The 15,432-nt window shown below is 38.6% G+C and overlaps 2 protein-coding genes across 3 annotated transcripts; one reads left to right on the top strand and one right to left on the bottom strand.

The window, feature by feature from the left end:
* Positions 1-385: 385 nt before the first annotated feature.
* svip (small VCP interacting protein) lies at positions 386-2,860 on the top strand. Of its 2 annotated transcripts, XM_072434593.1 has the most exons (5): positions 386-786; positions 1,006-1,056; positions 1,499-1,545; positions 1,831-1,944; positions 2,077-2,860. In XM_072434593.1, exons 1-4 carry the CDS (start codon positions 724-726, stop codon positions 1,910-1,912), a joined length of 243 nt encoding a protein of 80 aa, XP_072290694.1. In that variant the 5' UTR covers positions 386-723; the 3' UTR covers positions 1,913-1,944; positions 2,077-2,860. The 2 variants fall into 2 exon arrangements, with proteins under 2 accessions (XP_072290694.1, XP_072290693.1); XM_072434592.1 differs by lacking the exon at positions 1,499-1,545 and having other exon boundaries at positions 399-786.
* On the bottom strand, positions 2,657-15,401 carry gas2a (growth arrest-specific 2a). Its single transcript, XM_072434591.1, has 8 exons — positions 15,228-15,401; positions 12,657-12,807; positions 10,931-11,061; positions 8,293-8,434; positions 6,475-6,538; positions 5,715-5,925; positions 5,529-5,636; positions 2,657-3,705 (listed from the first exon to the last, which is right to left on the bottom strand). The coding sequence occupies exons 2-8, from the start codon at positions 12,799-12,801 to the stop codon at positions 3,496-3,498; spliced, it is 1,011 nt and encodes a 336-aa protein (XP_072290692.1). The 5' UTR covers positions 12,802-12,807; positions 15,228-15,401; the 3' UTR covers positions 2,657-3,495.
* Between the last annotated feature and the right edge of the window lie 31 nt (positions 15,402-15,432).

Raw genomic sequence — 15,432 nt, 5'->3', positions numbered from 1 at the left:
AGTTAAGATATAATAATAATAGCTAAGCAATGTACAGAGTAGCCTAAAGGCATTGTACCTACAGTAAGTATTAACTTCTTGCTTTGTCCACTGAGGGGTGCTGTTTATCCACGTATAATGCATTGTCAATTCTTCAAAGAGTTACGTTCAAGAATATAATTCAATAATCCAAAAGCAGGTGGCCTACAGTATTTTCCTATATTATCAGTTACATTTACAAATTATTATAATTTAAGTCAAGATCGGAAATATGCACGTGTCATTTTAACGCGTATTTTGCAGTTGTTATATCTAATAAAATAATAGCATTACATATGGTGTCTTGAACATACCCAGGAGTCTGCAAACGGAGCCCCTTTAACTCCAGAAACAACCAAGGCGTTAAGCATCCTAGATTAAGATGTCACTAAAGTTAGGTGGAAGCAAGAGGTGGTGGAAACATTAATTGCCTTAGTTACTTCCCTAGACTGTCGGTGCTTTTATCTGTGGAGAAGCGCTGGCGCCTGGCATGTAACGTTAGGTATAGCTAATGCTAACGCTAGCTGCGGCGCAAGCTAACGGTGCCTGATGCCACACGAGTCAGCCTGCGGGAGAATCTGCCTTATTTATAAGCGCTACAGCCTTCACCCATTTCCCCGCAAAAGAGCTTGTTGGTAGTTCAATTGAAGTGTACTGTACACAATTATTCAACGTTGCCTTTTGTGGTCTGAGAGTTACAGAACGATGGGGATGTGTTTACCGTGCTTTGGAGGCGCGGCGGACGATATTGTAGTTACGCCAGATCCTGTAAGTAATGTGTTATTTCAGTTAAAAAAACTTTCTTATCGATGTTGGTGTCGAAACAAACATAGAGGACAGTTGAATCCAATGTGTAATTCCTCCTAGACACGGGTATTTAGCCCCATAGCTTGGTTTTAGTTTATGTAAATATAAGTGGAATGTCAAATATTCCTGACAGGCCCTGCACATTCACTCCTAAATAGTTGTGTGTCTTTTTTTATACAGGACACAAGGAGAAGACAGTTGGCAGAAGCGGCTGAAAAGAGACAAAAGGAGGTGGGTTTCAAGTTTATACTGTGAAAACTATCTAAATACATGTCATTACATTTACACCAGTTTGTATGAGTTTGTATGTAAAAGCTCTGCGGGTCCAGGGGAGTGGCCTTGTCCTAGAGTCTGTCATCCACTTACACTATTTCTATGTGTGAAAATACTCAACACATTTAAGCTGGGCTTTAAGTGTATTGAAACATATAATTACCACAACTACTACTGTAGTCTGATTTATGACTAAGGGAAAGATGTTTTTTTTGTGCATACTCAAGTAAGTCAACAGTATAATATAATGTATTTACAATGCAGTATCTAAAATTTATAAATTATTGATTTGTCCAAGTTTGATAACAGTTTATTGTACTAGTTTACCTTGGGGGTGCACAATTTCTTAAAGATAGTTCTAATTATTAGAGGAGCTTCATGAGTAATTTTTACTGTACAGAGGAGCCACTTGAAAAAACGTAAGCACAAGACAAAAGTGGCACAAAGGTGAGTCGGCGTAACATCTTCCTTTCTTAAAATTAACCCCAATGCCTGTTATCTCCTCAACTTACCCAATCACAATCCTGAGTCTCACAGCTGGAATGGGTTCGCACACAGATCACCATTTTAATGGTAATGGTTGTCCAGTGCTTTGCTTTAACTTTCACTTCTGTGCACAGCAACCAGAGAAGGGTCGCACTTCTGCTCACACTCTGTCCTCTGTTTGCTTGGCTGTTTCCCGTTGATGTTTGCTGTTTATGCTAATTTTAAACCTTTCCTGTTATTTTACAGACAACATACAGGGGTGTTAAAAACCCAGAAGCAGTGGAAAGGAAAAGAAAAAAACAAGAAGAGATGGAAAAACAGGAGATGACAACGTCAGTCTCTGGAGGTGGAGGGCTAAAGGTAATCTTGTGATTGATCTGAAATAGTTTTACTTTTAAATGTTATATTCATCATTTACCCAGATAAGTTGTGTACTTATTTACATAACATTTTTAACATCAGTTGATCAAATATATTTTCATTCTATTTCAGTGGCAAGTTGGATGAAACTCCTGATACTTCAAATCTGAAAACCAAACTTCCAACCCAACTTGAAGATGAAGAAAAAAACTGCTGTTTACTTTATAAATTGTAATTTAACTATTTAATTATTCCACTAGTATATATTTATTCATACTGACAAGACAGACAATTTGCACAAACAAATGCAGTTGATGTTTCTACCCGGTTGCCATATTTTTTTTCCTTTCTCTGAAGAGACTGAAATGGCACAAACAATTGCTGTTAAATATATTGATACTCACACATTGCCCTTATGAAGCGCTCACACTACACTTCCTACACTGCAAGTACTGTCTTGTCTGAGTTGTTAAAAACAACAAAACACGCCCTGTTTATGTTTACAAAATTGAATCAACATTAATTTATGATATCCATAAAGGCTATTAATCACATTGGGTGCTTTTGGAGGGCACATAATATTAATGGTGAAAGTCAAGCCACTTTAACAGAAGGAGATGAACTTGCTGCACTTTCTGCTGGCCTCTGGCACTACACCCTCAATGAGACTTTTCATACTGTTTGAAACCCTTTATATGCATAATAGACAATGTATGTATTTCTGCTTTATTGTGATGAAAGATGCAGAAACAGTTTGACAGCTATTAGATATTTAGTACAGAAAACTTGCCTATTTGACTGAGTGCTTTTCCTAAAGCAATCGCTAAATCTTTGAAAGCTTCTGGTGCTCTTGCCAATTTTGTAGTACTGAAGATATAATCAGTGTTATTTGCTACAATAAATACAATCTCTGCTATTGTGTGGTGTAGTTTTGCAAGAAATATAATACAAATTATTTATAACAGTTTACTATATCATAATTGTCAAAGGAATTTGTAGATATTGACTTACTTTCCAGTCATAACGTTTTCAATAAAATATACATACAATTTATTTTTATTTGTGTTCTGTATGTTACTAGAACATTGGCTGCCACTAGAGAGCAGTAACGTACAAGAAATGAAAAGAAAGAGGACCCCATGAACCTGGCTGAATGCAGCAAGGATGAAAAGATGATAGTCGTCGTTGCAATTCAAAATAAATAAAAACATTTCAATGGTACAAGAATCATACATTTCATAGACTTGTCTATAATGTATATCTACAGCACAGAGGTCGGTCACATGTTTAGTCTTACTAAACAGAAGGCTTGTTAAGGTTTTTTGGTCTTTGTAGAAATATTGTTCAGACATACATAAAACAAATCCAGGATTCCATTACATCAATAAAAAACTACTAAATACGATACTAAATGAGCATAATATTGAAATGAAGACAAAAAATCTATTGACTGAACGGATCTCACTAAAATATTAAATACAACTAAAACATGAATATATCACACTTGAACATTTGGGAAATGATTTTGCTCAGTCCAGTCCCTGCATGGTCTCACTTTTTGCCTTTACAGTTTGCTGCCACCACCATGTAGCTGTCAGGGCTCAGGTCTTTGATGCTGGGGGACTTGCTGCCAATGAGTGAAGTCTTTCCTTCCACTCTGGAAAACTGCAGCATGCGACACGGATCATGCTTTAAGAGATAGCTCTCAAAGGTCTCCCAGCCTCCGCCCACACGCACCATCACATGCTTATTGTGGAGCATCTGCAGACAGCAAGAAGGAAAAGACACAATAGGATTACAGAGCCACTCGTGTTGATGTGTGTCAAAAGTCCTTCTTAAGGGTCTTATGTCATTTCCCTAATGGAGCTTTGAACCTGAATGAACACTTAAGAATGCTTTGAGGTCCGGCCCTAGACTAATGTGGGGACATTTATATCACTTTAAGGTCAAGCAAAATATCCTTTAGGTTGATTTCTGGGAAAGGCTCTTGCATTTAATGTAGACTTAAACTTAACTTTGTTATTCAGTATAAATATAAATGTTTTATTTGAATATAAGTTTTAAAAAAGGAGGAAAAACTGACCTCCTAAAGAAAGGAAGTAATTTACAGCTCTGGCATACACATTTCCCAGAGGCAATGACCATAAAGCATGTCATCCTCACTTACTAACCTTTTAACCCATTAACAATAGAATAGTTCAAAAAGCTGCAGTGTGATTTCTGAGAATTCACACAGAAATGTTCAACGAAGAGAGACAAAGCTGCATTGAAAAGGAAACTCCAAGTTTATATTTTAAAAGGGTAAAGTGGCTCTAGAGATTGTACCCTCAGTCCAGCCCAATATGAGGTTTATTGCCCTGCAGCAGCATACAACATTTATAAGTCTCTTAACAAAATCAATCTGCAGGCCAGTGGCAGCAGCAGGTCCAATCAGCTGCTGCAGGCCTTGGGGCGCTGTGACTGTGGAGGTAATGGTCCGCTGTGATGCAAAAGTGTTTCAATCATGCTGCTCTGGGACAGGACCTTGTTGGAGGGGACCCCTTTTCAGGGAGTTTGAGTGGACAACAGCCTCTGGGTCCTGCCAGGACAGCACCTCTCCCACATAACACAGAAAGTTCAGGTCTGGTGTTCCAGGTACAAGAACCTGATTAATGGCACGAGGGGGGACGTCTGTGATGTATAATGTGTGGTGGTCAGACCTTTTTGGTTTGGTGCCTTATTTTCAGTGTAGCAGCAGCATGGATCATATAATATCTGTGGAATTTTAATTAAAGCATCTTCACAGTTACGATTGCCTGAGAGAAAAGGCTAGACCTTGCATAATTTGTGCGTAGTATTAAAATAATTTCCTCCAATGTAAATCACTCTTTGCTTGTTTGAGCATTGTCACTATGGAGCCTTGATTTGGATGCAAGATTTCCCATTAGTCCTTGGTTGCTCAGCAACACAAAGAATAAAAAATCAGTCAATGAAAGTAGGCCTACATGGACTTTATGTACCTATCATTATATTATCAATAGTCCAAGTCATATTGTTCTGTATTTATCACACACCATTTTGTAGAGTGCAGTGCAACATGCCGACAGCAGAAGACCCTCCTCCCTGTGCCTGAACATCCTCAGCATACCGTATGCATGAATCACATTTTAGAAATGTGAATACTGGTGCTGTGTTGCCAAGTAACCACAGTCCCAAGGGGATGAATGCTGCTTCTGCAATCGGTATTCTTCTTCATTCACTTTCTTTAATAATGTTTACCTTAGCTCAGACTCTGTGAATGTTTATAAAAGATCACCAACAAGCAATTGATTTTATACAAATGATTTTCCCCCTAAAAAACGTTTGTATGTTTGATACTATGTAACTATATTCAGCTGAAATTGTCATTACCACACAGCAAAAGCAGGCACAACATAATAACAACTCTCATTCCAACCAGCCTCCTTGACCAAGAAGAAAAACTACAGTATTAACCTACCAATTTTACAAATCCAGCTGCTAATATGTGTATAACATTTACATGTTAGATTTTAGTTTTTTAAAATACAGTGTATATTATAGATTTATTAGCAATATATTATTACCCGAATAAAGAGCATTTTCTCTCCAACGCGATATCGACCCTGTGACTGTCTCTCCACACAGAACTTGTTTGGACATTTGCACGGAGGATCATCAGCGATGTGCCGCACCTAAAACACAAACATGCATTTTAAAACACACATGGCATCAAGTGAAGCACAATAGATAATGGTGTTTGATAGACTTACTGCATCATCCAGCTGTTTCCCTGTACTTTTCTTGCTGGAGGTGACTTTGGCCGGAGTTGGGGAAGCGGTTGGGGAGGGGGAAGGCGACAGTGATGGAGATGGTGGAAAGGGCTGAGATGGGGACACAGGCGATGGAGGAGGTAAAGGTGCTTTCTCTTCTAGTTCAATCTCTTTCTCCAGCTTTATGAGCCCTGGAGGCTCCACATTGTACCTACAACAGAAAACAGACTTGCTGTTGATACTTTACAACATAAGGCCTGTGGGCCAAATCAAGTACTCCAAGCGATTTAATGCAGCCCACAACCCATCTTCCAAATATTTAAAAAAGGGAAGATTAAAAAAAACTTGTTTAGTGGTTTAATTCTGGGTTAGCACTATACCTGGTTTAGTCTTGGGTTTAGGCCTTGTTTGAGTCTGGGTTAGTTCTGGTTCAGACCTGATTTGTATTAGTCTAGTCCTGATTTAATTCCGGTTCAGTTCTGGATGGCCAATTTTGCAAAGCAAAGTTAGTAAAGCATTTTATGTCATTTCTCACAAAAAATAGAATGTGTCTATAGTTAATTTACTGTATAAACTAAATTTATTGAAATAGTGTTGGGGATATTTTTTGAGATCCTAAAATATTGTTACAGTAGTTGTGGACCTCCGGCCCAGAGGCCTTGGCCCTCCGAAATATCTGGCCCTCTGGAAATCAAGTTGTTCAATTTCCTTTCTAATTTGTTTGGTTTCTGTTTTTTTGATGATGCAAAATAATCCATACCTGCTTGCTATCCGTCCCAACTCTAAAAGACAGAGGCACACTTCTCTGGGCTGCTTATGAAGAACTGTCAAAAAACATTGATAGGAAAAATGTATTAATAAATGACTAACAAGGCATTGAAAATCAAAAAACAACTGTGACAGAGAACAGTCAAAAATACAAATACATTTACTTCATGCATCAATGTCACGTTTCGTCGTATCATAAATGCAGCGGTGGAAAGAGCACTGAAAATTGGTAGTCACTCAATTACAAGTACAAGCACTGCTACATTTGCCTTTAAGTAAAAGTAAATAGTAAGCATGCTTACTATTTAAGCATGCTTACTATTTACGCAGTTTCAGTAGCATTTGAGATCTGTCTTTTACACAAACCTGATTAATTAAAGCATTTAAAGCTGAACTAAGGTGTTTTAAACTGCAATCTGCATATTCTCTGACCAATCAAAGCAGCCGATATAGTGCTGTTTGTACGTTTGTCGTGTAGATGGAGCAGCAACAGAGGTGACATCATTGGTGAGAAAAAACCTGGATGGGACGATTGAGACATGTGCCGTACTCAATAACTGATTTGAAATGTAGCTAATTACAATTACATGGTTAGAATTATAATAGTGCATAATATGTACAAAAAAAAACTACTCAAAACAGTACAATTACCCAAAAAATGGATTTACTGTGGAGTCATTGGTGGAACAAAGTGTTTATATCACAGTGAGATGAAGATGTGACACACCACACCATGCATTATTGAAAAGGGTATTGTTCAATTGCCAACCTGGATGTCTGTACTTCTGAACAAATCCATCACAAGGACAAAGAAAAAGAGAAAATAATATAGACAGTAGTCAACCCAGTGTTTTGTAAAATGGGCTTCATACCTTTCCATAGCAGAAATATTTTTTCTGTGCTCAGGCAGGCACCAGACAGAATCGCAAAAATGCACAGCCTGAAAGTATGACATTGTCGAGGTCACAATCTGAACATGTTAGGACTGCAGTGCTTGAGTCAACAGAAGTACTTTCTTTGCTTTCACACACAGGAATCTTCGTCGCTAATTTGAGACATTGATGAAAGAGGCTGACTGTGAACTGTCCCAACTAAGATACATTTGCATATTGCTGGCCTACTTTCTCACCATCTCACTCCCCTCTGTAGTTGTTGCTTGGGTTAATTGCAGACATTTTGTGTAGATGCAATCAGATTTACAGTAACTCTAATCCAGTTAAAGCAAAGATGCCATCACCGTTGACAGGAGAAGCGTGTACTGCATAAATGTCAACACCTCACAACATCTGTGAGTATCAATAAGTGGCAAGTAAAGAGACCTGATTAATTAAATATCTGAAACAAAACTTCAACTATTGCTCAAGTGGTTAATGTTGTATCTATAATTTTAATAGATATAACAATAGCAAAAACTACAATATGATGGTTATTGTGAGATTAAGGGATTCTCTGTTTTGTACCTTTTTGTAGAAATTGTACTTTTTCCGTGGCAATGAGACTCTGTGCTATAATTATTGTCATATTCTAGGATTACAACTGAAAAAGTGATTATGTGTAATTTCCTCATCATGGCTACACTGGAGCAGGCTACTGTTTGTACAACGTTCACTCTGACGTTTGAGGAACTTGCAATTGGATATAAATGTAATAGTATTGTGAGACATTTGATAGTACCATTATTATTTCATCCATAAAGCATGTTATAAGGCCACAGTCATATTGTTGTGCTTGGTCAGTATTCACCATTAGGCTTTTCACGGACACATACTGAAACCCTCTCACCTCATCCTTGTGTGTTTAAAGCACTCACCCAAACCCTCAGACTCAAATAGACACATTTCCCCAACTCCAACCTCTCTGCACCAGGACAAGAAGTTGGCCGTGTTGTCCCGTGCAAAGAAAGATCCCGATGGTGCACTTTTCCGGCATGGAATCCTCCGCGAGGGAACGGTCTGCACGCAAAGAGTTACAAAGAATAATATTTTATATAATAATATAATATTATGTCACTGATGCATTTATGATCTTCTAACTTGTGATGAACAAGGAGCAACGTGAACATTAGTCAAAGAGTGTGACTTCCCCCCCTCAGGGCTTTGGTCAAAACACAGGGCCATTCAGACTATTTCATGCACTGACTTCTTTTCCATCTGTTGAGGCTCTGATTTCTACCAGGATCACTTCCATACAGATCAATATAAGAGATGGCGGGTTAGTATACTGGGCCTATTTTACCAGGCGCTCTGTATTCGGGATCAAATGACACGCTTATGGCACTGAGCCCCCACATGGTCCTTACAGGGAGATTTATGCCTGGCTGTGGGTTTCTTTATGAAGGATATGTGCGTCTGAGCGATGGGAAAGGTGCAGTGAGCTCATGCTGAAAATATGCAATGGGCTTTTTGGGGTATTTTTCTTTGCTTTCCTGACTCTACCCCCAACTCCTTCTGGAAAAGCTTTGTTTTAATTCCTGTTGAAATATGTTGGCCACATTTGAAGTGACTATTACAATTACACAAAATAGTCTCTTAATCTACACAGTGCACAGAAGCAGCACAACTTTGGAGGAGATCAGTCGAAAGTGTATGCCAAATTTATGGAAAAACAACAAAGTGCATATTACAATAATTTGTATTCCCACAGAAAGATCAATGTGGATACAACCTATTCATACTCCCTTCATTGTCACAGCTCTGTGAAGTCTGTTTGCTTTGCAACATCAATAGATTTTAACAATTGATGAAGGCTGAAATTGAGCAAAAGACAATCATATGAAAAGGCTTAAATGTTATCTCTATTCTAAACTTATCGATTGATGTAATTACATGAGACGACTCAATAAGATTTATGGATTCATCTCATTCGTCTCAACTTTAAAGGGCTTTAAGACATAAGAGTGCATAAACAGCAGCTTGTACATTATGTTCGGTGACATTTTTATACAGACAGTGTGAAACAGACCTACAGTACGCAGAACAATAATAGATCTGTTCCTCATATACCAAAGTACACCACAGAAACGGGCCACAGTGTCCAGTAATTGAGAGAAGGGGGAATTGAACCAGCGACCGCATTTACTGGGCAAGCAGCCACGTGCCTCCAACGTGAATCAAAACCAAAAGGATGCGGTATTTTATAATATGAAAAATCTAGAATTATGATTAAAGTGAATTCTTATCTGCATCACAACTTTATCGCCTTGATTCTCTTCAGTGAAAAGAGTCTGTATTCAGTGGATCATCTGCTGTCTCACGGTCATTGACCCGGGTGTTTCCTCACATCTGTGCGGCTGCGCTCACACTGAGATCAGGAGACTCTCCGTCACTAAGCCCAGAGCAAACATCAAAAAGTCCCCGAAGAGACAAAAATGTCTTTAACTTGCTCTACACAGTATGAACAGTTTCAAATACAGATGTTCAAGTTCAGAAAATAATGTTTATCAGAGTCAATACACAATGAGACTAGATTGAAATGCCAATTATTCCACTTTGAGCAGAGAAAGTGAGGACAGTCTATTAGGCTGAGAAAATCACATTTACTCAGAGACTTCAAAAGGACTTGTTTACTGGTATGTAGCGTCCTGTGATTCCCTTATTAATGTCATAACCTCTCCTTCACGTTTTTAAATTGAATCGTTGTTTTAAATGAAATGAACAAAGACTGGATAGAGACAGCTCTGATTTATGTCTACATTTCTTTTCTTGTTGCACGAGTTTTATGGAAATTCTGATGTTGATGTTTTAACTATAATACATATGTGCCTGTCTGACTCTGAACTATATAGATTTGACCATATTACAACTTTTTTTGGACAACTTCAGGTGCATATTTAACTTGTGTGAATTGTTTTTTTTATAAGCAAGCCCTGCTGTGAAGTTGGATGACATCTCATCCAAAACAAATCCTTGTAATCCTCAGGTCTTTAAAAGAAAGAAAACTTAATCCGCTTCTTACAGGGGGCCCCATGGGTTCATGAGTTCTTGCCAAAGTTTCTGTTGCTCCATCCCCCAATTTAGACTTGGTAAAACTCATCAGAAAAGAGTTTTTTCTTGCATACAGGTATGTCTAAGCTGAAGAAGATAAAATGTTTATTTCTAACACAAGCCATAAGAAATCACAATATCAGTTAAAAAACAATTTGAAAAATGTTTAATACTGTACAGAAATATTCCACTACTTCCATATTAATGTGCACATTAATGGGTCTTATATCATCTGTTTATATTTATAACCAACTACCGGTACAAATATTTCCACTATAATCATTGTTTCTGAAATAAAATTCAGCCCTAATTATTACGTTTATTGCTAGTATACAATCCAAAGCATCTGGCTTCTTGGACCCGAAATCTTCGCTCGCAAACATCAAAGTCATTCAAAGTACTTTTAGGATCTGTTTAGAAAAGTGAGATTGTTAACACTACTGTAACGCTCAGGTTTTCTGTTACCTTGTTGTTGCCAAGCGGAGACAGGACGCCGTTGCTTTCGCTGAACTTCTCCTGCAGCGTCTCAGCCAGCTGGCACAACAGGAAGCCATTGTCCAAGCGATCCATGAAGCTTTCGGCGGTGATTTCCAGACCTGACCGAGGGAGGCATAATGAAGCAGCGCACTCAATTCATCAAAAAAGAATAACTAACCACCAAGCATTTATTATCCCATTTGCGGTTCAAGCTTTGCCCAAATATAATGGTACGGTCGTGGGTTCTGCAGTAGCCAAATCTGCAACGCATCAATTACTTTGCATTTCTCTTTGTACGTAGGAATAGCATGATAGAACCGCATTATCCTGTAGATTTATTCTGATATATGGGTTAAGATCAACTTGAGCTGTCCATTTGACTGACTTCCAAGCGACCATTCTTGTTACGTTAGATCATAGTGAAATTGGAGGTGGTAATCGGGGGGGTGTCTGCGGGAAAAGCAACCCCAGAGATGTTTTTTTTTTTTTTTTTTATCCCTTTTCTGCTTCTTATAGGAGGAGGGGTCTAAGGCTTTTAATGAGTTCCAAATGTTATAATTGTGGCCAGAAAATCGAGAGCTTGAGAAATACTCAACCAGCTCCAGTTTTATGCCTATACTAAACCAAGCATAGCACGTATAGGAAAAATCAACTCCAAAGGGATCCATAGAGAAATACTTAATTACCGGCTCTTATATATATTATTATGCCTTGGCTTGTCAAATAAATGAGTCACCTTTGCAGTTGCCAGCCAGTATCCACCTAGTGTAATTTGAGAATATCAATTTACACTATTTGCACCTTTGTCCACACAGACTAAAGGTGTGTAATGTTGTAATGCAGCTTGAGATAACAAACAGGATAGAGGAGTTGTTTTAAGATGTTCAAACTGGTGTCTGTTTCAGGAACCTAAATAGTTGGAGAGAGAAATACAAGTCCAGTGCAGGATATCCTGGGAACATGGTGCCAGACGTAGGAGTTAATCATTATAAATTAAATTAAAAGAGATGCTAGGGTTGGTCTGTCCGATGCATGGTTGAGAAAGCCTGTTACCATGGTTTATTTATGGATTGTTATAAATTACTAAACAATTTATTGTCGAATGTCACACGAGTGTGATCTAGGGCAATAGTCCTTGGTTATTGAGTTGATAAATTGGTTGGTATCTTAGTCAAACACATTTTTTATTAGTCAATATTTACCTTTATACTAGGATATTATAAGGATTTATATTGACCACATCAGAAAGGAGAAGGCAGTGAATTAGCTTAAGTTTGAACTGGATAGTTTAATCTGCTTTTTTACTTATGAAGATACAGTTTTTTTTAGTCATTCTTGCGCAAAGCAAAATAAATATCTTTAGTTGACTACTGCCCTAATGTGATCAATAGCTTGTAATTGGGGACACAAAAAGCACCATAAACAATACTTGTTAGAACATTTAATGCAGCAAAGATGCCGTGTTGCCGTGGGAGTATATTTGCATCCTCACCGCCAGTTCCAGTATTCAGCAGCTGTTAATGACGGCCACATATTCAAGTTACTTAACAGCAGTAATGAGGTTCACATTGATTGTAAGCTCCCAAAAAGCACAATCAGCAACAATACAGCCAAGCTACTATTTTTGGACTGACCTGTGAATAAGCATGTTCTCATCAGTCTAAATAAAAGGCAGTAAACAGGTATGTATGCCATGCAAATGAGCCATTCTTACTAAGCATGTTGGAGAGCCACAGGGCCAGATCCTCCTTCATGGGCAGCAGACTGGCTTCATGGCGACTGGCGAGCCACTGCTGGTACTGCTGCATGTCAGTCAGGCCCGGGCCAATGGTCTGTTTGGGACTCAGGGAGCTGCACATGGTTCCCTGCAGAAGGGAAGGTGGATTTAGACAGTAATGATGCTTTATTCAGTCACTTGACCGCTGTAAAGCTGTTTATGCATGTATCTGCATGCCAGTATTGACCAATGAACTTTAAATAATAACGCACTCCACCATGAGAGCAGCAGCTGATTGAGAGCACATCAATTCAGTCAGCGCTCCACTCAACAGTATCAAGAGGTAGCCATTGATATCTCACTAACTGTGTGTGAGAATATGAGACATCACTATTTGCTTTTCTCTATAGATATTCTGTCAAATATTTCAAAAATAACAATCTATTTACTATCAATTTACATAACTATTTATAGGCATGATCATGAGGATTTGGTGGGAATGCAAACAAACCTGTCTTTTCTGTAGCTAGATGTATTGTAGTGTAGGAAATCCATACAACCTCTATTTTTTTGGTAAAGACTACCATGACATGTTTTTTTATTTCTTTATAGTATTGTTTCTTCTGTCTAAAAAGTCACAGAAGAACAGCAGGCAAATAAGGAACCGCCTTATGCAAACAAGGCATCATTTTATATTATGTGATGACATCTATACAAACGGATGATGAGACAATGCAAGTCTGCCCTTTAAAGCTGTGCAACGCTTCAAGGTCCTTTTGGAGTTGGCTGTAATCACACAATGGTGCCACTATGGGCATTGAGACCTTGATGTCAGACCAAGCTTGTCTTGTCTTCCTAAAGACTTCCCAAACACAGTGAAGTCCGGAGCTCAGCACTGACATACAGGTGTTAGTTTCCCATGTCCAGGTTGACTGACAGAACAAGCAGCACGGACCAACCACACTCAAACATCCCCATTTGCTGCAGTTGTAGGTTTTGGCTGACAGATTGTCTAGTCATAGCACACCAACACCGCAGTCAATTCAAGTTTGCAGCAAAGCAACGCAATGTAGTGCATTTGAAGACCTCATACCATTTTTGTTTTTTTTAAGTCTGGCAAATTCTGCTTTATAAATCTTGTTCAATAAAGTCATACATAGCAGCTATTGTGCACAGTTGTATTTATCTGATCAGCAGGTTCTTGGAGTTAGGAGATTTGTCTGCTCACCTTTATGATTGTAAAGCCATCCAATTTTAAGCATTTTTGGTTACTTCTGTTTGGTAGTAATTAATGTACAGTGCTTGATACATTTAGAACCTGCTAAGCTAGATTTTCAGCAAACAAATATCCTCACTTTTTCTTTGCAAAAGGGTTCTACCCACAGTTGTTTTGGACATACCTGCCTCCTCTCACCACACTGCAGCTTGACCCCTTCAACTTTAGACCAAAAACACACGAGTATCACCCGCGCCTGTCCATCTAACCCTGTTGTTTTCAGCTTTAGATTCAGAATTGGACTTGCACACAGATACCCTCCATTATGGGATGTTCAAAATACACATTGGCCTCATGACTCCAGTAAAGCCGCGATAAAATACTGCCGTCAGCTAAGGAAGGCTCCAGAGATAGCGCACGGTGGAATTTTTTAAAACTGAACAGAATCACGTCAATTATAAGGAACAAGAGGAACTCTGTCTTCCTGACTATCATGCCTTTTGCATCTGCACCGTACAGCAATAAGGACACTATTCTGCCCACGAGAATGTGCTATAAAGTAAATAACTAAAATGACGGCTAATATTGAATCTGGCATACCAATTTTTTGTAGGATAGTATGATTATGATGTCAAATAACTATAGATCTTGGACATGGACAGCTTGTTTCTGCACAGACAAACAAGAATTGCATTATTGTCAACTTAATAACCCATTTATTGTTTGAACTGCAAAATCTCAAAAGGCTGTCTGGGTTTCATAACATCAAACCCACTTGTCAACACATTAAATTAATTCATTTTACAATGTTTTGGACACTTGAAATGCAGACAGCAATAAAATGTTAAGGCTGGCTCCTTTTTAAGGGTGTCACAAAACCACAACTGACATTTCACAATTAAAGATGAAGGACAGGGACTCGTAAAGGAGCCCATTGCCTTTTAATTGCTCTAAAATACAATCTACAAGGCTGATGTCAAAAACGTTATTTTTAAGTTAAACACACACAACACAAACAAACAAATAAACAAACAAACAAAAAGAGCAATTTAAGTCCCTCTGCTCTACAAAGTTTTTTTAAAATAGTTGCTGTTTGTAAGTTAAATAAAAAATATATATGTATAATAAGAATGAATAACAATACGAATACGAAGATGAAGATGAAGATGAAGATGAAGATGAAGATGAAGATGAAGACGAAGATGAAGACGAAGATGAAGATGAAGACGAAGACGAAGACTAAGACGAAGACTAAGACTAAGATGAAGACGAAGATGAATGGGATTAGTCTGAATCTAAAATAGAAAACACACCTCGCCTGTTTGGTGTGGCATAACTCTTTTTGTCCTCACCTTTGGGCTGTTTCTCTCTCTCGTCCACTCAGCCGCTGGACCACTGCTTTCATGCTTGTCCCGTCAGCGGAGCGCTCCACAGGTTCGGCACCAATACAGCGAGGCGTGTGGACCGCGGGCTGGACCTGGCGCTCCTCTCTGCGCAGTGCCGAGACTGCGTCATACACGCACATCTACACACGCAGTGGTGAGCGCACGCTGCAGC

The sequence above is a fragment of the Eucyclogobius newberryi genome, unplaced genomic scaffold (genome assembly GCF_026437365.1).
Source record: "Eucyclogobius newberryi isolate DKJ021-1_F unplaced genomic scaffold, fEucNew1.0.hap1 SCAF_7, whole genome shotgun sequence".
NCBI classification, from domain to species: Eukaryota; Metazoa; Chordata; class Actinopteri; order Gobiiformes; family Gobiidae; genus Eucyclogobius; species Eucyclogobius newberryi.
Note: the sequence above shows the minus strand (reverse complement) of the source record. Positions and strands in the feature narration are given on the sequence as shown.